Source organism: Peromyscus leucopus, chromosome 13 (assembly GCF_004664715.2).
Source record: "Peromyscus leucopus breed LL Stock chromosome 13, UCI_PerLeu_2.1, whole genome shotgun sequence".
NCBI lineage: Eukaryota > Metazoa > Chordata > Mammalia > Rodentia > Cricetidae > Peromyscus > Peromyscus leucopus.
Genome location: NC_051074.1, coordinates 20,306,280 through 20,329,124, shown reverse-complemented (window position 1 = coordinate 20,329,124; position 22,845 = coordinate 20,306,280). Strand labels below are relative to the sequence as shown.

The 22,845-nt window shown below is 42.2% G+C and overlaps 1 protein-coding gene across 1 annotated transcript in view; it reads right to left on the bottom strand.

Annotated features, from left to right (window-relative positions):
• The window catches only part of Man2a1 (mannosidase alpha class 2A member 1), a 167,723-nt gene that overhangs the window by 110,539 nt on the left and 34,339 nt on the right, over window positions 1-22,845 (bottom strand). Inside the window, exons 4-5 of the mRNA XM_028873993.2 lie at window positions 18,274-18,445; window positions 1,325-1,452 (exon numbers count right to left, since the gene is read on the bottom strand). Coding sequence (XP_028729826.1) covers window positions 1,325-1,452; window positions 18,274-18,445 — 300 coding nt within the window. The remainder of the gene's footprint in view (window positions 1-1,324; window positions 1,453-18,273; window positions 18,446-22,845) is intronic.

Below are 22,845 nucleotides of genomic sequence, written 5' to 3'. Positions count from 1 at the left end.
AGGAAGCAAACATAAACACACAAGAGACTTTAAATGGCAGTAAGTCGTTTTCATTTAAAAACTCCAAGTGCCCAGTAACAGCCAAGGGCAGACCCACAAGCCAGGCCTTTGAGGTTAGAATCTCAGCCTAGCTAGAGCAAACATTTTTCCACAGATGAAGTATTTGCAATGTATTCTCCCAGCTTCAAGACACAATTACCACCACAACAATGGTATGGGAAGAGAAAAAAAATTTTTAAATGCTTGTAACTAGTACGTGTGGAAGTTTTCTAGGATTTCTTTGCAGTAGATTTAAAACTGCTAGAATAAATAGGAAAGAAATAATTATAATAGTGAGGAATTTTTATCTCTAACAGAAAAAATTAAATAATAAATTATCTAGAAATAACTTCAATAAAAATCATGAATGCTTATCATAAAGAAAACTATGAAAGTTATGTTGAGATATGAAATATTTGAAACAAGCTTCGTGCCATGCTACAAAATGCACGTATCAGGCAGAAGATGTCAATTCGTTCTAGGTTTTGGTGAGTTGCGGAGGACTTCTGATGCTGTTGGCCCAATGGACTCCTCCCAGCTTCTCTCTGGAGAGTCTTCTGTCAGATGGACCTTCCCCATGGGTTCAGGCACACAAAAGACCTGTATCACAGTTCAGGTGTAACTGACTGCCACCTACAGGTCCACCTCCCTGGAGACCATGGCCATCAAAACAAGTCTTGTCTGTACCTCAGTGATAAGTACCTGACTCATCAGATCAATGAGGTAAAACAGTAAGAAAAATACCTTATGCTGTTTGCTGAACTGGGTGGTAGGGGAGTATTTCTGCTGCCTAGGGCCATCTTTCTTACGCATCGCTCAGAGAATCCAGGGTAAAGACAAAAACACAAACAAGATGAGCCGAGGAAACAGTCTCAATAGCGTAAGTCATGTCCCCCTGGATGGAACCATGCCTGGAGCTACCAGGACACCTCTAGCTCCAGAATCCTCCATGACAGAGCAGATGCCTTTCCCTTTTCTTCTTTCCCACACTCATTTTGGATTAAGCTATAGGGTTTTGCCTCTTATGACCAAGTTTTAACTAATATATAATTAAAATAATAAACTTCTAAACAAATGAAACAAGTTAATAAATAAGACATGAAACAAGATCAATTACCTTAAATGGAATTATCATTTCTATGAAATTGAGATAATAACCTAATAAATATAATTAGTAAAGAAAAAATTATTCAACAATTACCAGCACTATTAGCTCAGATTCCTTAAATGTAACTTCCCAAAACCAGCCCCATTGAAGGAGGAAAAAAAAGACATGAACACATACCTAGATTTCTTTCCAGCCATTGATGCCCTTCAATCAGTTGGTCAATTAAGGCAAAATAATGTGCTGTGGCTTCATCAGGCATAACCCAGCCACCTGTCACAATCTCGAGCTGGCCACTCTGCAGTAAACTGGGGGGACAATAAAGCCAGGTTAAGGTAACAAAGTTCGAGGAGAAACTGAAATCCATAAACATCTAAGATCAATCTTTACAAACAGCCTATACTTAAATGTGCGCGCGCGCGCGCGCGCGCGGGGGAGGGGGGGGCGGCGTTCTTTTTAAACAGGTAATTGCACTTCCACTCCATCCCCCAGAGATGAAGCACCCATGATAAAGGATCTTTGGTGACCCTTATTTTCCCACACACGTTTTCCACGAAGGTATGATCGAAAGGCTCCTGATGTCAGGAGCTATGGGGAACAACGTGTTCTACTCAGACCACACGCCTGTTATTTCCTGGAGAGCTGTCACTTCAAGGACAGTGTCTGCTTCAATACCAGTATCGGAAAGAGGTTATTTACCTCTGTTCACAGGACTCTGCTAAGTTAATTAAGCACACTCCTCAGCAAACGCAGGAATTAAGCACTGAGCTTCAGTTTGAGCTCTTTTTAGGACTGGCTGGAAGTGAGACCACTACCGCCATGTGTTTGTTGAGTATTCCTCTGCAATAATGCCATGCAAGATGATGATTGCTAATTGTTCATTATTAACATTGCTGTCTTTTCTTCCATTTCTTCAATATCACAGACTGTCCATTTGAGAGGTATGAAAGTTCAGAGAGCCAGGAAGCTTTTATAAGTATTCATCAAGACATGACCAAAAAAAGATGCATTTATTTAAGAACACAATTAAGTTCAAGACTGCTGTACCCTCTGTTTTGTGGACAATTGGCTTTTACTCAGGTAATGCTTTTGTATTACCCTTTATGTCTAACTTTGCCCCACTCCAGAGGCTGTGTGGATCGGACCATTGGACCTCAAAGCCTGAGGGTGGTAACCTAAGATGTAAGCATGGACTAGAGTTTAATCCCTGCCCATCAAATGTGGACATGCTTTCAATTTCATTATTTCATTATCCTAATAAACACATATTTTGGAAATTTTCAGTATAATTGCTTAGAAAAAAAAATTTCTTGGCTTGATTAGACAGAAACTTCAAGTTAGTAAGAACTAAAATGCAACGAAAGAAAAAAATGATTCCAAAGATGGAGCTTTTCCTTTTCAATCTATAGCAGTTTTATTTTTCGAAAAAAGAAGTCCTATCCTACAGGCCTGAATGGTCTCCAGGGACAATCAAGCAAGGAAAGCCTTGTACATTATGCACAGCAGGGTGATTTCTCCAGCTGCATTTGTTAGTAACACACCACCTCCTTGGGAAGCCTTGGGTGCTGATGGTATTCTTAGTTCTTATCGGTACACAATGGTTACATAAAGACAGCCTCTTTCCTACTAAAACATTATCAAGTAATTTCATACTGCTTCTTCTCTTCATCGACCTGGATGGTTCTAGCTACCTTGGTGTCTCGACCCAAATATAACATCCCCAGAAGTGTCCAGGAGCCCCTTAAGCAATTCAGCACCCCCCTCTAGCTCCTCACTATATGACAACATAGCCTTTATCACAGACCAAAGCTACTTTTTTATTCATGTTTGCCATCTGCCCCTCCCTCTCACCCTCCAATAGAATGCAAGCATCAACAGGGATCAGCATGTGCAGTTACATGCTCAACACTGAGAAGCCTGCCTATGAGGAAACAGTTCATGAGACTATCCATTTAATATTAGTAATCAGCAAGTAGTTTAAATTAGGTCAGGCTCACATACAAAATAAATCAATAAGGATAAAGTCGGTTTTAATGGAGCTTCAATAATGTAGACATTGGTAGAAAATATGAAGAGGAGGAAATTAGGTTCATAAAAACGTATCTGTGAGAAATCGGGATATGATTGGCAAAAAAAAAAACAAAAAACAATGAATACTGATAATACGGCAAAGATGACTCAGTGGTCCCAGGTGCAGGTGTTTAATAGAGTGATGTTAATAAACATTAGGAGTGAGGAGGGAGAAGTCACGTATGAACATAATTCAGTCTGGGCCAGTCCATGACAGCGGTGTTTCCAATGGTGGTGGACTGCAATGGCGAGTCAGATCAGGGAAAGTCTCCTGGATAAAAATCAGTTTCACAGACTGAAAGGATGGACAGGAAGTCTTTAAAAAGAAAATCAAATGGAGAGGCAAAGGTCAGGTAGAAGAAACGGAAGTGAAAAGAAAAGAAATGTTAAAGATAAATCTATGGAAAAACATCAAGAAATTAGTCAAGAAGCAAAACCTGCCTATAGTTCATAAAAACCCTAAAGTCACTGTAACTATGACGGAATGGACACGAAGTGGGCTAGTCGATAAAGCCGAGATGTGGGTTGTTCAAATACGGGCATTAATATAGGCATCCAAGTGATTGGAAAAAAGATCACAGGAGAAAGCTAAGACCATGCCACGGAAACCAGGAACTTCCTATATAAAACAGTGTGCTCATGCAGGCCTTTAAGAAAACCTGCCTAAGCAGGCCAAAACCAGAACAAGAGCAGGCCAGAGGAAGAGTAGTTTTAGTTTATCTTAGCATAATTTATCCAGACAAGACAAAACACTAAGTAGAAGAAAACAGTATGAATCTTAAATATGTAGCCACGGCCTAAGTGTGGTGCCAGGGACAGGATTAATTAGGTTAGCACATTCACCTATTCCATGGCAGCATCTGTTTTCCTACTTTGTGATCCTTTGAACCATCCACAAGAATAGGAAGAACCAGATTATAAAGCCAACTTTCTCACAGTCAGGAAGGTTGGTCTGACATACATACTTAATGAAGTAGACAAAATAACCTGCCATGCAGCCATTCATTCACCCATTTACTGTTATCAACAAGAACAAAAGTACAAGACAATGAGTCTACAAAAGTATCACACTTAAAATCCCTACTGTGTGTAGTCACATGGAGGTTAATAAGACAGACTGTAACTGTACTTTTTAGACGTTAATATTAAAAGGAAAAATAATGGGAACTACCTCTATCTACAGAAACATTTACTAAAAAATACAGACATTTCTATGTACTCAGTGTTCAGCAGCATCCATGAAGCATTTCTGTACAAAGTAGAGGCAAACGATTAGACAACATGTGTCTGCCACATGAAGTCTACACTTAGTCTCCACTGAAAGGCTCTCTGCTTCCTGTCAGACTTTCCAATGAACATATCATCATCATAACTAATAAACATGAGATCTACATACATACCTAAGTGGAGAATACACGTCTAGCAAATTCAAAAGCCCAGCAGCTAGCCCCGACTTTCTAAATCACCAAGGCTCACACTGCTTTTTACAAGTGTCTAGCTGCCTGGTAGAAGACATTAACCACAGCTCTACGTTTTTACTTCAATGCTAGGAGATTTCATATGAAACACTTAAAGAAATTACTGATCAAAAATAAGCTGAGCGCGTCTGTCACCGCTCATTTTGCCCAAGACAGAGATTTTACACTTAAGAATTTACTGCAATGCTCAAGAAGCTGTAAATCATTTTTAGTGAGTGTCATGTCTTCCTCCATGTAGACTCATCAGACAGACATTTGCAATTTGGTCACACACAGAAGGACACACTCAAAGAGCTCTTCTCCCTAATGGGGAAATGGTTACAGACAACTTAGTAGCAAACAATGCATCATTTAGCAAGCTTCAAAGAATCACAAATTAATTTCACATGAGAAAATGAGATGAATTTGTAATTATGCATTGGGGGAAATATGAAATAATGTAGGATGACATACTAGGTTTCATTCTTAAATACAAAATTAGTTACACGGAGAAGTATAAAAAAAGACAGTGTCTCCCCAAGAATCAATTGGTGCCCTGAAGACATTTGCTAATCAGATCAACTGATACAAACTCGTTCTGTGTTCAGTATCCAGTGGAAGAATGAGGAAGCCTTGCTTTAAACCCCAATCTGATAGCCCTGGATCCCTGGATTCTGTGTGCAGTATCCAGTGGAAGAATAAGGAAGACTTGCTTTAAACCCCCATCTGATAACCCTGGATCCTTGGATTCTGTGTGCAGTATCCAGTGGGAGAGCGTAAAGAAGACTTGCTTTAAACCCCCATATGATAACCCTGGATCCCTGGATTCTCTACTGTCTGGATGCCAGACTTTAGAGACAGATATAATAGAAAAATTAGTCATCTTCGTTATTCCTTATCTCATTATCGGTTTATTCCCTCCCCCAGCTTGTCATCCATGTCATACCAGCATAAAACATCTTCTCTCCTACCACTGGTCTAACTAGCTCTTATGAAATCACTATTAGCCACCACATCCCACCCAAACTTCAACAAACTCTCAAAAATTTCAAAAAAAAAAAAAAGCCTCTCAAAAACAAACTTCATAAACTCTCAAACTGTCTTCCCTAACATTTATAATTTAAACTAATCATATATCTGCATGTTTACTGTCCCCTCCAAAAGAGCACAAGCTGCAGGAGGGCAGGAAGTCCATCTGTTGAACATTTATCTCTTAGGAGTTCCTATCAGTATAAAAATGTAACACTTGAAGGAAAAAAAGAACCAGTGTCAGAGATTTCAGAAATAACTGATCTCTACAAAAGAAAAAGAAATGTGACCTCATTCAGAAGGACATACAAGCTGAAGGGAAAATGGCTGGCCACGTCTCACTTATCAGGTTACAAAGGTCAGAAGGTTGCGTAACATTCAATGAAGCCGCAGGTGTGTGCAAACAGGAATTCACACATGGTAACGCCAGGACTTATCCAGCCGTAGCCTGCATATGTATCCAGAGCCACTCAGAAAAGTCCAAAAGTATTAACACTAAGACAAAAGATATGCTCTGCATTAGCAAGGGACAAGAAATAAACTACGGGGTCACCAGTTGACAGTGGCTAAGTCCCTTTGATAAAAGACTTTCTAAAAGTTCTTCAAAATATGCATTTCAAGGCTGGGCATAGTGGCGTACTCCTTTGATCCCAGCACTGGGAGCAGTGTCAGGAGGATCTCATGATTTCGAGGCCAGCCTGGTCTACAAAGCAAGTTCCAGAACAGCCAGGACTATACAGAGAAACTCTGTCTCAAAAAAACAAAATAAAAATGTGTATTTCATTAATTCATCTTTGCCAAGTAGCCATCTATTATTTGTTTTTTAAATCCACCATCTTGTTGACAGACATTTTAACTATTTCTGGTCCGCTATGAAACTGTAAGCACAAATCTTTTTGTGAGCATGATTTCATTTCTCTCAGGTCAATTTCTAGATCCTCTCCTCACACACAGCATATATGTTGATTTGGGAAACTCTTCAGAAGGTACTCACTTTAAGTTCCTGCCAGCAAGCCACTGAACACTCCGGCTGCTGCACATTCTCCCCTGACCTCTGCGGCCATCCACCTTTCACAGTGTAATAGCCTAGAACAGTCACTTCCGGCCACCTCTACAATCTCCTCCCCCTGACCAGTCTCCAGGTGTTTGAGGTGCTGTGTTCTTGCTAATCCTTGGCCTTTAGTCAGAGCATTCTCCTCAGAACCTAGAACTCCTTCCCTACCCTCTCACCCTCTCTTCTTGACTGGCCAGTTTCAGTCACCCTTTGGATTTCATCCTGAGTACCGCAGGCTTCCAAACTCTATTGAAAACAACAGTTTCTTACAATAATGTGTTTCACTGTGCCTTGCCTGTTTGCTGAGGGCTTACCTTGGATCTCAGCACAGTCAACATGTGTTGGATGAATAACACAGTCAATAGGGGAAAGGCTTCTGAGAGGAGGTAATATTTTACCTGAGGCATGGGAGAGCTGAGGTATGAAATTACCCAACGCATGAAACAACAATGTGTGTATGAGGACATCAGCGACTCCGTGTGCCAGGAGTCTGGGGCCATGCCAGCCTGAGAGTTACTGAGGCGTGCCTAAGGGCAGAACTTCAGCTAGGAGGCGATCAATCGGGGACAGAGGCAGACACCTGGGAGAAGGCTGCCCAGGAACTCAATGTCAAGTCAGGTTGCCCTTTCTGACCTTGAGTGTCACTGGAGCACCTTAGAGCATGCAAGCAGCATGGCAGGAAAACTGTTGGTGACACAGAGGCACTCAGAGGTGGCGGGGCTGGCAACAGGAAGCCACAGGGGAGGGGGAAGGGGACGTCCCAGGCCAAGGATGCTGACGAGGCAGAACCGACAAGGATTTCGCCTAACTGGCCATGGCCCAAAGGCGGGTTGAAAAACAAAGAGCCACAAAGGTCAAGAGCACTGAGTTCGAGGCCAACAGCGGCACTCTGGTCCTTTCACCACGCCTAGTAGGTAGGATAACAAAGAGCCTCACCAGGGCAAGTTAGAGGGCTCCCAGGCTTTAACATGCCTGACACATAGCACACATTCAATAGGTTTTAGATCCTACCAGATCATTAACCAGGGAAGATGAAGGAAGTCAAGGTTGGGCTTTAGACCTGGAAGTACTTCAAATGCTGGGCAACAACACCCTAGAGGCAGAGCGAGCAGATCTCTATAAGCTCAAGGCCAGCCTGGTCTCACAGCGAGTTCCAGGACAGCCAGGGCTACATAGAGAGACCCTGTCTCAAAACAAAACAAACACACACACACACAAAAGAGTGAGTGGACATCCCAAAAAAAGAGAGGTTGATGAAGGTGGCGGTGAGAAAATGAGCGGAGGAAGAACCCACGAGGCCAGCTGCTTCCTCTTGGCATGCCGGGCTCCCATCTCTACACACAATCCAAACCTGCAACTGACTTTAAACTTCACAAGACACACTAACTTCACACTGCTCTGTAAATTTTACAGCAGCCTGTGGTTAAACACCATAAACCCGACCTGTATAAATGTGTAATAAATGAGTCGGTGTAGGAGCATCAACGGTCCATTCTTCTGGGAAAACTCAAAGTGTGCATCCACCAAGTCTTGGTACTTAAGCAAGTGGCGGCAAGTATTTCTGAGCTCAATGGAATGTTCACTTAAATACAAGGCTGGAGAAATAACAGGATGCTTAAAATATTAGATGAATAGACTATGCCTTCTCGGAAAAGTAATAAACCAACAAATATGATTTTAAAAAATTATACAAAGTCTAGACAAAGGATATGCAGCAGACATGAAATATAACTTCGCACACATATACACACACACACAAACCGCAGTGAGGCTGGTCATGAGTAAACACACAATGTTCCAGGTTCCAGTCACCCAGTGGGTTTTTGCAATAAACACTGGTTGGGACAGCAGGAGCCACTGTCTCAGAGCCCAGGGAGGAACTGCACCAGGCAAAGGGAATACAAAGGCGCAACGTTCAACAGGACCAAACCTTAACCAGCTGCTTCCCGTTTCCATGGATGACAGACGTCATGCAGTACTTAACCAATACAGCCAACAACAGCCAGATGTGAAGCCAGAAAGGTAAACAAAACAAGTGTGGACCGAAAATCCGCTGACGACTTAATGGAAGGCCTTCTCTTTGAAACCCTCCAGACACATGTTCAAACAGGGCACTGTGGCTATAATTGATTAAATTATTCTGAATTACAAAAGGCAATAGAAAAGCTCGCTGTCATTTGTATGGCTCTCTCCTTAGTTAACTTGATTCTCATTTTTTTTTTAAAGGTTTATGAGGCTGAATGCTGCACCACTGTGCAGGAAAGAATGTGACAAGTCATTGCTAGTGTCATTCACGGAGTCGCACAGCTATGCTTCTGTAGAGGTCCTGCATCCCTTGGCTTTCTTCCGGGGACCAGGATGACTTCGGTGGACTCTGCTGGAATCCAGAGGCCTCTCGTGCAGCACCTAACCTCGACATTGAGGGTTAGGTATTTGAGCTATAACTCATCTTCATAAAGTAGGGGGGAAAGTCGTTGCACAAACATCACAGCAGGCGTCAAAAAATCTTATCAGCCACCTACTTAGAACTAGTTAAGAATTTTAAATAATGGGAACAAAACTCTAAGGATATATTAAATTTGCTACAAAATGCACAGATGTGGCCTGTGTACACAACAAGCACTCTGGGGTCCTGTTCAAGAAAGAAAACAGGTGGGGCGGTGGTGGCGCACACCATTAATCCCAGCACTCAGGAGGCAGAGGCAGGCGGATCTCTGTGAGTTCGAGGCCAGCCTGGTCTACAAAGCGAGTTCCAGGAAAGGCACAAATCTACACAGAGAAACCCTGTCTCAAAAAACAAAAACAAAAACAAAAAAAGAAAGAAAGAAAATAAATGCTATGGCTCTAGATCAGTAGTTCTCAACCTGTGGGTCTCGACCCTTTCACAGGGGTTGCCTAAGACCATCAGAAAACATAGGTATTTACATTCTAATTTGTAACAGTAGCAAAATTACAGTTATGAAGTAGTAATGAAAATAATGTTATGGTTGGGGGTCACCACCACACGAGGAACTGAATTAAAGGGTTGCAGCATTGGGAAGGTTGAGAACCACTGCTCTAGACCCGTAGTCAGATGGTATAAGGGAATACAAGTGAGTACTTATAGCCAGAAGAGAGTTCCAACGAACTTAAATAAAACCAAAATTCAGTTTTCTAAAATAGCTGTATGATATTTTTTTGTTTGTTTAGCAAAATGGCACCATCAAGTCCTTTACTTCCCAATTCCAAAGAAGCAGCTTCCATAAGATGAACTTAAGCTTGCATTAGATGAAGAGACTGAGAGCTAGGCTCTAATTTGAATCCTACCCTCAATTACCATCCTCTGTTTCAAATACTGAGCTGAATCATATGACACTGGCATTTTTTGCACGTATCAAAAATAGTTTGATAGTAACAGTTCTGGATGGTTCTGCCTAAGAAAAGTGAACAACAAGCAAAGAAAAAATAAAGAGACGAAAGAGAACACACCCGGGGGCAGACTCAAGAAGGGGCCATGCACATGCCATGGAGTTGGCAGCATTTACCAGAGCGTAGGGAAACCGGAATCCACTGCTGACTACATGGAAACTGGACAGCGTCCCCTGCCGTGAATAAGGATTCTCAAAGGCTCCGGTACAGCCCCTTCTGTAGAGCCAAGGACTGCAAGAAAGCTGACTACTGAACCTTTCTCCACATGCATGCTGCTGTTAGCAGGTGCAATCCAAAAACTACCACCTTGGTTTCTCTGTATTTCAAAAAACAATTAGAAAATGGTAACTAGTGACGGAAAACCGATTCATTTACAGTATGTCCAGAACTAGAGAGAGAAAGCATCTACCTTCCCAATGTTAGGGTCATTGTTCCATAGAATAGATGAACACTGTGTTGATTTATTTCTATGAAGCTGTCAGGCCTGTACAAAGTCTCTCCCTGAAGGCTAGTTCCTCTCCAGCCCTAGGACTTCAGCCTTACCTCTCTCTCTCCCGACTGGGGAAATCGTAATTCCTAAAGGTCTGTCGTTTGAGGGTCCCCGCTTCACTGCTGACAGCACCTTCCCTCACTTTACCAAACACAGCAGGCAGCAAGCAGAGTCCTAACTTACCTGGACTCTGCCTGTCTCTCTGAGGACACACAGCCACATCTCCTACCGAGCTTACAGGTGACATCCATACACACACACAAAAAATGTCAGATGCAGAAAGCCAGGCCAGGCTCAAGGCCCAGAGGCTTCACCAAAGAAAAGAGAAAAGCGACAGAGAGAGGCATTTCTTCCCTAGGTCTTCTCAACAGCCCAGCACCCAATTCGCATTTCCTTGACCCATCTGCCAGAATCCTGACACTCACAAACTCTTCCAGAATTCCTTTCCCCACCAAAGAAGCAAAGGGTGGATGCCATCTAGCTTTCTCATTCCTGGGGAACATTCCTGGGTACAAACAAGAATGAGCAAGGCTAAACATCCAAGCTCAATGATGGGCTGGAGGAAGATGAGGTCATGATAGTCCTCAGGACCACAGCACAGCACCGGGAAGTACAGGCTTGGCTGTGTCTGCTCCCTCCCTTTGTCAACCCTCAGCTCACTCAGGAGTCAAATATGAAAACTAATATGCTGAGTAGAGTCCAGATCTTACCTGACCTGTCTGGTGAAGGGCAGAATGGTGGAGAATTTGACTTCCCTGCCTGAGAGACCATTTCCCAAAACAAACTGCTGAAGTCAGGCGATAAGTCATGTGATAAATACAGCAAGGAAACTGGCAAAATTTGAACAGGGAAGCAGGAGCTGTAAAGCACTTTCGACTGAATTTGCCAACAATTCTAGGTAGGGATAAACGTGCTTATACTCAAGAATGAACATACACACTTAGCCTTATGGACAATCACACGTAACTAAAGTAAAGCATTCCAAGTGAGGGAGAGGCAAACGCAATAGAGAACTGGGGGGAGGGAAGGAGAGGGACAGAGAAGGAGCTCCAAAATGTAAGAAATGAACACGGAAATGAATATAAAGAAGCTGACTCTGGAGCCAGACATTGGGGTTCTAAGACAAATGGGGCAACAGCAGTATGCAGCTGAGGACTGCAGGACACACATACTGAGGGCTGCAGTGCACACCTGCTGAGGACTGCAGCAGACACCTGCTGAGGACTGCAGCAGACACCTGCTGAGGACTGCAGCGCACACATGCTGAGGGCTGCAGTGCACACATGCTGAGGGCTGCAGCACACACATGCTGAGGGCTGCAAAACACATATGCTGAGGGCTGCAAAACACACCTGCTGAGGGCTGCAGCACACACATGCTGAGGACTGCAGCACACACACATGCTGAGGACTGCAGCACACCTGCTGAGGGCTGCAGCACACACATGCTGAGGGCTGCAGCACACATATGCTGAGGAATGCAGCACACATATGCTGAGGAATGCAACAGACACCTGTTGAGGGCTGCAGCACACACCTGCTGAGGGCTGCAGCACACACATGCTGAGGGCTGCAGCACACATATGCTGAGGAATGCAACAGACACCTGCTGAGGGCTGCAGCACACACATGCTGAGGACTGCAGTGCACACATGCTGAGGGCTGCAGCACACATATGCTGAGGAATGCAACAGACACCTGCTGAGGGCTGCAGCACACACATGCTGAGGACTGCAGCACACACATACTGAAGACTGTAGCACACACATGCTGAGGGCTGCAGTGCACACATGCTGAGGACTGCAGCACACACGCTGAGGACTGCAGCACACATGCTGAGGGCTGCAGCACACACATGCTGAGGACTGCAGTGCACACATGCTGAGGACTGCAGCACACATGCTGAGGGCTGCAGCACACACATGCTGAGGACTGCAGTGCACACATGCTGAGGGCTGCAGCACACATATGCTGAGGAATGCAACAGACACCTGCTGAGGGCTGCAGCGCACACACATGCTGAGGACTGCAGCACACATGCTGAGGGCTGCAGTGCACACATGCTGAGGACTGCAGCACACACGCTGAGGACTGCAGCACACAGGCTGAGGACTGCAACACACACATGCTGAGGAGTGCAGCACACATGCTGAGGACTGCAGCACACACCTGCTGAGGACTGCAGCACACATGCTGAGGACTGCAGCGCACATGCTGAACACTGCAGTACACATGTTGAAGAAGTTGAGCTACCAATGGAAAACAGTGGAAAGTTACATGCACCTAGGTAGGTAACTTGTTGAGAACTTAGAATTCCATGTTTTTAAATACTAAAAAGCATTGTGCACAGGGTAAAAAAGAAAATCCTCAATGAAGCATTATATAAGCAAGCAAGCTTTTTAAAGACAGAGCAGAAACATAAATTTATAATTAACTTCCTATTAAAAGATGAATACTTTCAAGATGACTTCAGAACTAACAGTTACATAAAGTGTCCAAGAAAAATAGCCCAAGTGGAAAATAAAAGTTATAAAAATAAGAACCACTAGTGTTTACTAGGAATTTTTTTAGAAGTCTCTCAGGCTAGGAATATATATATAGGTGTTTAGCAGAGGACTTGTTGGGCACGTGAGAAGCTCTGGGTTTGATTCTCAGCACTGCAAAAATAATAAATAAAATATGATAAGCATCATATTCATAATAATTCGATCTTCATGAAAATCCAACAGAATAGGCCCCAGTGTCAACTCCATTTGGCAAATACACTGCAGCACAGAAATATTAAGTAATTTGCCCAAAAGTAACAGAAACTGTCAGGATTTGAACCCAGGCAGCCTGGCCACCTTCCTCAGCCTTTCCACACCCACCGTTGCAACTTGGCTGCTTTTACAGTAAAAGGGACACCAAAGTGGCAGTGACAGCAACACTAGTCATTGAAAAGGAAACCAATTCTTCAGTGCTCAAAGAGACGACGGCGTCTTATGAGAGAGAACCAACAGCCTGGGAGTGCCCGGAGCTTTTTAATTCCTGCACTACACCTGACTTTCAGGACTGCCTGGTGGGGGGCGGGGGGGAGTGAATGGATGGATGGATGGATGTGGAAGGATGGATGGATGGATGTGGATGGATGGATGGGTGAGTGGAAGGATGGATGGAAGGATGGATGGATGGATGGATGTGGATGGATGGGTGAGTGGAAGGATAGATGGATGGATGTGGATAGATGGATGGGTGAGTGGAAGGATGGAAGATGGATGGATGGATGGGTGAGTGGAAGGATGGATAATGGATGGATGGATGGATGGATGGATGGATGGATGGATGGGTGAGTGGAAGGATGGATGGATGGATGGATGGATGGATGGATGGGTGAGTGGAAGGATGGATGATGGATGGATGGATGGATGGATGGATGGGTGAGTGGAAGGATGGATGGATGGATGGATGGATGGATGGGTGAGTGGAAGGATGGATGATGGATGGATTGATGGATGGATGGATGGATGGATGTGGATGGATGGATGGGTGGGTGGAAGGATGGGTGGATGGGTGGATAGCTGGATGGGTAGGTGGATGGATGGACGGACAGACAGACTGATGGATGGGTGGGTGGGTGGGTGGGTAGGTGGATGGGTGGGTGGGTGGGTGGGTGGACTGATGGATGGATGGATGGATAGATGGATCGATGGATCGATGGATGGATAATTAGATGGAGGAGTGAGCAAAAGGACAAGCAAAAAAAAGGAGCCCACAGGAAGCTGGCGAGGAAAGAGTAGCAAGACTGTCTGTTCTGCTATGAATACTGGCTTTAGAAATGAGAAATTGGGCCAGAGAGATGGTCCAATGTGTAAAGGTGCTTACTATCAAGGCTGGTGACCTAAGTTCATTCTCTAGGGACCGTGGTGGAAAGAACCAATTCCCACAGGTTGTCCTCTGACCTCTGCATGGCCAGATGTGCACACAACACATAAACAAACAAACAAAAAAATCAATGTAAGAAAAAATGAAATTTTGTTCCAAAGTGATGATTGATTCAATTAGTGAAAAGACTTGCTATTCCTCTGTAAAATTTAGTCCCTGGGAAGCAGTAGGTGAAGGCAGATGCCTGTGCCTGGCTGAACCCAGTCCTGCAGGGTGGCACATTTGGATATTGACCAGCTCCCTCAGCTCATCATCATGCAAGTCATACTCACACGTACCCTCTGCACAACTTCACATCAGAGCTCAGAAAACACACTTTCCACAATTCCACAGTAACTAAACTCCGTCCTCCTCTTGACACCCATGCATCCAGGACCACGCTCCAAATCTGACACAAAACAAGCTGAGAGACTTTCCATAACACATATGCAACTCTGAACCAACTGAACCTAGACAGGCAAACTGGACTGGTACCTTTGTGGGTCTCCTGTTCTGGGTTCTTCTCGTGTGTCATCAAGGAAACTGTTGAATAGTCAGCCATCACACCCTTATCTATGTTTCCACAAGCCCTGAACTTGAATTGTACAATTTTGCATAAGAGTGATTTTTAGGAATGGGTATGTGGCACAGCAGACAACTTGACTGTGCACAAATAAAACAATAATTAGAAAACACTGACCCATTCAAATGCATTTTAAAACACTCCCCTCTTCAGGTACCAGTGTAAGGTTCAACACTGGTCATATACTGAAGTGAATGAACAGAGGAATGAACCTTGTAGACCCCATACTCTCAGACCACTAGATATTCAAGCTACCTATAAATAAACATAACTTGGAAAATAGCACTTAAATTGCAAGATATTCTCCAGTATGCTGAAGTCAAAAAAAAAAAACAAAAATAAGCACACAAAACAAAAAAAAACAATGGTTAAGTACAGGGAAATACAATGTAGAAATGGGAGAGAAAAGGAGAAAAAAAAGACAACCCTGGTTAGTTAAAGCAGTGCTAAAAGGAAAGAGGGGGAAGTCTACTGTCTGTCGGGATAAACGGACCGCCCATTTAGCACTAGTGCAAGCAGGGAGAAGGAATCATGAAAGAGGAAGAACAGAACAGAAGGAGGGTATGTTGGTGGTGGCTTTTTTCTTCATCCTCTTTTGGGGGCCCTCCACCCAGCTCCCAAGTAAACACACACAGAGATTTATTCCTAGTTATAAATGCCCGGCCTTATCTTGGCTTGTTTCTTGCCAGCTTTTCTTAACTTAAATTATCCCATCTACCTTTGCCTCTTGGCTTTTCCTGTTCTCTTATTTCTGTAAATCTTACTCTTACTCCGTGGCTTGCTGTGTAGCTGGGTGGCTGGCCCCTGGAGTCCTCCTCCTCTGGTAACTCCTTTCTTTCCCAGATTTCTCCTTCTATTTATTCTCTCTGCCAGCCAGCCCTGACTATTTCTCTCTCCTGCCTCACTATTGGCCATTCAGCTCTTTATTAGACCATCGGGTGTTTTAGACAGGCACAGTAACACAGCTTCACAGAGTTAAACAAATGCAACATAAACAAAAGGAACACACCTTGAAATAATATTCTCCAACAAGGGTATAAAACCCAGCAAAGATGTAAGCAAACAAAAATCTTCTTAAATCTTAGTTCTTAAGAGCTAGCAATAAAGCACTCACTAGTTCTATGTAATTTTATAAGAACTCAAATTTTTTTCAAAGGTACCAAAGGGTGGATAGCTCTAATCTATGGATTCAGAATGCTGTTTGGTGTTCTCCCATTCTCTCCTTTCCTCTCTATGTTCCAATGTATCTCTGTCTCTCTATTGTCTCTACACACACACACACACACACACACACACACACACACACACACCATGCATGAAGGAGAGAGAACATGATGTTCATCTAAAGCATTGCTAATATTTCAACTCAGAAAGTCAAGATACATTATATAACACTTTGGAATTGCAGATTGCAGATTCTCTGGTGTTAACTGGATCCTGTCAACCCTGGTTACTATGGCAGCACTTGTCTATAGAGAAGAGCAGCTTCTCCTAGGACCATGGTAGTTCCCTAGTTTAATTATTCTCCTGTCCTCAAAGCCTGTATCTCTCTCCTAGCCAACCATGTGAGACTGTTACCAGTGAGAAAAAAAAATGCTCTCCAATGAATATGAGAGCCATCAATTCTCCTCAAATTATCTTTAAATGTTCATGTCAATCTATTAAAATCTAAAGATACTTTTTGATGAGGCAGGAAGAAACTTAAATTAATTCTAAAACCCTTTGGGAAAATTAAATTGTTACTCATTAAAAGGCTTTTCAATACAGAAAGAAAAGATTTAAACTGCCAGTTTTTGAAGCATTATAAAATTCCAATAGTTTTAGACAAATGTCATCAAAACCCACGAAACAGATCAGAAAGCCCAAGCCGGTGAATATTTTAATACACTAAAGATGACACTTCCTATCAGTAGAGAAAGATGGACACATTAAAACTCAGAGGTGGGCTGGAGAGGTGGCTCAGCAATTAAGAGTATTAACTGTTCTTTCCGAGGACCCAGCCGGGTTCAATGCCCAGCACCCACATGGCAGCTCACAACTGTGTGTAACTCCCAGATCTGACACCCTCACACAGACATCCATGTAGGCAAAACACCAATGCATGTAAAAACAAAAATAAATAAATAAAAACAGCTTTAAAAAAAAATTCTCATGTGTGCCAAGGGCTCAGCATGTGGCCAGCCTGGGCAGGGTGGACCGACCACCAGTCCTGTCCTGAGAGCACGGTGACCCGGAGGGAGCCAGCGCCCTGGACCGGACAGCGGAAACCTACCTCCCAGGCCACAGGGAGGGTTGTCAGTCGCGACCGGCAGCACTCAAAACGGCGACAAGCTATCAAGAGCTACACGGAGACAGCGAACAAATGACCCCTGCCAATGTCTAACTCTTCAAATCAAATGCGCGTGGCTCGGAGAGCCTCCCCAAATACCACCTTCTCAATCGTTAGGTAAGGGTTTTTAAACTGAGGGTTAAAATAAAACATTAACGCAATGGGTAAAAAAAATGAACTATTTACCTGAACTGTGGGTTGAGGAAGGCCTAACTCTGGCAGCAGACGCAACAGCAAAAGAGAAAAGATTTGACTATGTAAAAAGTTGGTGTGTTTATCGTGAACTAATAAGAAAATAAAATCTTCAGAAGACACATCCCTACAAATCAGTTAAAAAAAAAAAGAATACGAGCCAAGCCACCAAAACAAAACCAAAAACCAACTACCTTTGTTCATCTGAGAAAATTATTGGTTAAAAAAAAAAGAAAAGAAAACAAATTATTTTTGAGAGATGTTGGCCATGGTTTTCAAAAATCACATAGTTGACAAGAGGCAGAGACACTGACACATTCATAGTTAGAAAACTGGGCAATGACCCCTCTGAAAGGCCCTGAAAATAACAACTCCTTTACCTAGCGAGTCCATTGCTAGGACAGGATGAACATAAGGATTTCAATAGAAAGGCTTTGCTTTCCCTTCTCAGGGACAAACTAAAATCAACGCAAACAGGGTGTGGACAATTCTGAATTTCAGCTATTAAACTAAAAGTTCACCTAAAAAAAAAAAATACCAGAAAGTTCACCTTCTAAAAATTCCACATTTGTCATAGATCTTTAATATTACTAAATTAAAAAAAGTTTTGAGACAAACCTTTTAACAGCTTCCTTCTTCGGATTATCTATGATATCCCACCATTTTGAAAGGTAAGAGATCTCAGACCATATAAACTTCCTGCTTGAGTCTTCTTTCAGCTTTAGGACCATGTTATTAAAAATATACTGAGTCTTGTCTCTAAAGTAGTCATTGAAAGTCTTCAACCAACCTAAATCAAGACACAAATACACCACAAGGTCCAATTGATATGGCTGATTTCAACTTAGTCACATTCCATCGAATTACTATTGGATAGATACCCTTAGCTCTTTCATTCAAATAAAGCCCACATTTTAAAAGCTAACAGTGTTTAATTAATGAAAATTTCTATTGGCTGACAGGGAACTAAAAACCTAATGTCATTGAAATGATGAAATATTCAGACATTCACAAAAACTCAGACAAATGAAAACAATGAACTAAAGCTTTAAAAAATCAGTTATTTATATTTAACAATTAATTCAATTACTTGTCTCTAGGTATGGATTTTTTAATTTAATTAATTAAAAATCTAAATAGTACTAACAAGTATTCTCATAATTTGGGATCAGAATTGTACCCTCTCATCACACATCTGCAATCCCCACCTAGCCAATAAATTAAAACTAAAACAAAGCAAGGTAAATCCAAACTAAGCCTTAACACTCGTAGCAAAGCATAGAGTGGTTACAGAGCTGATACGAATTCTGAACATAGCACTCTGCCAAAAACAGGCATTTGCTCCCATCATGCAATTGTCTAGGAGCAAAAAATAATACTAAATAAACAACAAACATGAACATGTCAATGCCCCGCCCCCTCCAGAAGAGAATTTGGTTCCCTAAATTATCCTACTACTTCTCAAATAACTTGGAAATTATTCCCCCAAATCATTAGACTTGGGGTACAGGAAACATTCTTAACAAAAGTCACAAGTCAAGCCCAGGTCTACCAGACAAATGACTAAAATGGCAAAGGTTATAATCTGCATGGCCACCAATTGCACAGATTGGTGACAGACATAGTGGACCCTGTGGAGGATGATTTGTTCTCGTGTAAACATCTTAAAGAGAGGAGAGCTACTACTTCCAAGCCGACCTACTGTTCAACTGCTACCAAAATTCATACATTCAAGAGACCTGCCAGGTAGTGAGTCCAAACAGCACTTCCTTTTGCCTATGATTAACTTAACAGCCTATATTGCATTTGCCAGTGGAATAAAAAAGAAAAAGAAAAAAAAGGAAAAACCTTGATGGGGAAGTGCATATAATATGCTTGCTTTAACAGTGTATTTTCAAACAGATGTGTCTGAAAAGGGTAATATAGCTGTGACAATTTCTCCCAGTTGCTAGGCACCTGCAATATTCAGGTATGATACTAGGAGCCAAACAAGAATACAATATCAAACTTTCTTTGTAAGACTTTCTCAATCTAGGGCACATCTGAGCTGGTTTGTCATCAAAGAATGCTTTCTGGATGATTTAACTTTCCCATGTTAGACTAAAAAACCTTTGCCTTCAGCAAAACTCCAAGATCTCTTATGCAAGAGTGGTGTGCAAGGAATCCTATCACGTTTCACCAGGGCACTAACTCCAAGCACTGCATCAGGCACAGGGCCAGGACCTGTATCTAGATTCCCAGAGAGGAGCAAAGAAACGGCTATTTACCCTTCAGTGAGGATGTCCATCCCAACACTCTACTCTTAAATGAAGATATCCATCCCAACACTCTACCCACTGGTGAGGATGTCCATCCCAACAATCTACACATCAGTGAGGATGTCTAACCCAACACTCTACCCATTGGTGAAGTGTCCATCCCAACACTCTACCCTTCAGTGAGGATGTCACCCCAATACTCTACCCTTCAGTGAGGATGTCCACCCCAATACTCTACCCTTCAGTGAGGATGTCCAGCCCAACACTCTTTTGAGTTTGAAGATGTGAGTACTCAAGACTAAGCTTGGGAGATATAACAGAAACTCTGAAAAAATAATAGAATAGTTGGCATTCTTTTTCCCTATCAACAGCCTGGCATTGACATTTGTACAATCAAATGAGGGAAAGACAAAATTTAAAAAGGCATTTCTGTGTCAGGCAAAATCCTAACTCCTCCTGTCTCAGAATATGATTGTATTGGAGACGAGGTCTTTAAATTGTTAATTAAGGTAAAATAATGTAAGGAAGGGGGATCTTAATCTCATACAATATTAGAACCCAGGCACATATGGAGAAATCTGGCAGCATAGATGAGGAAGAAGGTCACTAAAGCAAAAACCAAGGAGAGAGGCCAAAAAACTTCCAGTCTCTAGACTGATCCACTGACGCCATCAGTCTGCAGTGCTCTGTTACAGAGGCCGGGAAGGAGACTAGTGCAGCCTAAGAACTAATGATGTTACCGCTTTTCAAAAACTAACGATCACAATATTTATTTATCAATTTCCATTATAATGTTTGATTTAATATTCTATGTCTACCTACACAGCACAAGATTAGGCTAAATTCACAGATGTAAAAATAAATGCACTTCTGTACCATGATCATATATGCACACAACAAGGACTGCTAAACCTCCCCCAAAGGTTCAATTAGAATTATCATCTTTAAAATATCAAACATACCTCTTGCCTGGATTTTAGCAAAGATCAATTACTTGCCTATGAACAAAACTGAGGAACTCTGGGCAATGTGAAGCCTCCAAAACTAATTTAAAAAAGAAAAACAAACTCCCTTTAATGGCAAAGTAAGAAGGGCTATTTTTTTATCAATAGGTGAAAGACCTTTGTAAAAGTACAACTATGTAATTCCAACAACTGGAACTTGCTACTAATAGAGATCGTTGCATTCCAAAGGCAGTTTATCACAAGAGTTTTCAGAGAGAAACTACAGTGACTGATTCATCCGTTCTGCCTTCAACACTTCATTCGTCCTTCAATGATCAGGCAGAAAATAAGTCAAAGATATTTACGTGAGGCAAAATACAACTCAGAGATGTCAACTTAAAAGCCTTCCATAAAACTCATCTATAATTGATACTAATACCACTACAATATAACATAATTAATGAATAAAGAACTGAGAGTTTCTTGCAGCTTTCAATATTGAGTAATATTACAGTAAATTAGCTTTTATTGCTCTTATACAATAGACTAATCAAGTATTCCCTTTGACTCTGAATTGGTTCTTTCTTCCTCTAAATTATTGTAAAAACTACAATTGCATATTAAGGTGAGACCAATCAGAAAGATAATTTCTTATGCAAAGTTGCATGGGATGAATTTTTGTGATGTAAAATTATATTCCCACCTCTAGATTTAATAATCTGAGGGCAGTGAGTCGCAAGTTGATTTACTTCAGCGGTCAACTCACAGCTTTTCTCTTTCCTCTTAATACACTAGGAAACTGAACCAGGACTAGACTACATTAAAAATACCGTTCCTTTTATCCAGTTTTGCCCTAACAATGCTATCTATCACCCACATAAGAACTAACAGCTATTTTAAGTTAGTTAGGAAGAAACCAAAATGAGTGAAAGATTAGAAGCTCTACGAAGAAGGTATAAATCCCTATTCAATGCCATTATTTTTTAAGTCCTAAAATTAAAAAAAAAAAATCTAACAAAGTTAAAAGGCCAGTTGTCTATTTTTTATGTGCAATTAAGCAACCTAGTACTTATTCACTGGCAAACCATGCTTTGTATGTTTGTATTTTGAACTCTGGATCATAGCTTGGAAACCTGGAAATCCAATCCTCTTAAGGGACACTTCCTTTCACACACAGTATTACCCACCTACCCCACCCCATCCCCCTCAACCTGGGTAAAAGGTGCCTCGCCAGAGAGCAGGGCTCCAGAAATATCTCCTCATTATTCTGCTGACCACAATCCTTTCTACAATAGTACCCCAGAGCAAAGAATTTTCCCACTCAGAGTTTGCCCTGCCCACTAAGTCCTACAGCTTAGAGATCAGAGTCAACCAGCCTCGAGTTGACTTTCCCAGTCTGCCAGGTCCCTTTTGTAAGTCCTTCCTCATTAGGACACTCAGCCCTGTGGTAGGACCTTCAGAGCTGAAAGCATCCGAAATACCGTCATTCCACAGCGTGTAGATAATGCTGTACTATGTGCAAGCACAACTCTTATTGGATGGGGTCGAGCCCAGATAGGGGAGGAAGGAGAGTCTGGCTACCCCACAGGTTGTCTCTTCCCAAACACGTCATGGCATTTCTGCAGCCTGAGAGGTCCACACCCACATTTGATCTATGTGATCCATGATCTACTTCTGTTTCCTCAGGGGAATGGAAGACCCCACTCGCCTCCTCTCTTCTTCTATCATCTCCTCATCTCTTTGCAATCCATTTCTTTGATTTATAACTTTTAAATATTTAGAAACAAAGAGTGGGGGCCTTTGTGTATTTTGGCCCTAGCTTCTGAAAAATTGAGAAGCAGAGCTGGGCAAACACCACAACTAAAACTTCAAACCAGCCTATTCTCATGAATGGAAGAGTTCAGTGAATATGTGCAGGATGAATGAACAAAACCTCAAGCACGTGGGCTTCACATGAAAATGTGTTCACCTAGAATGCAGCCAAATGC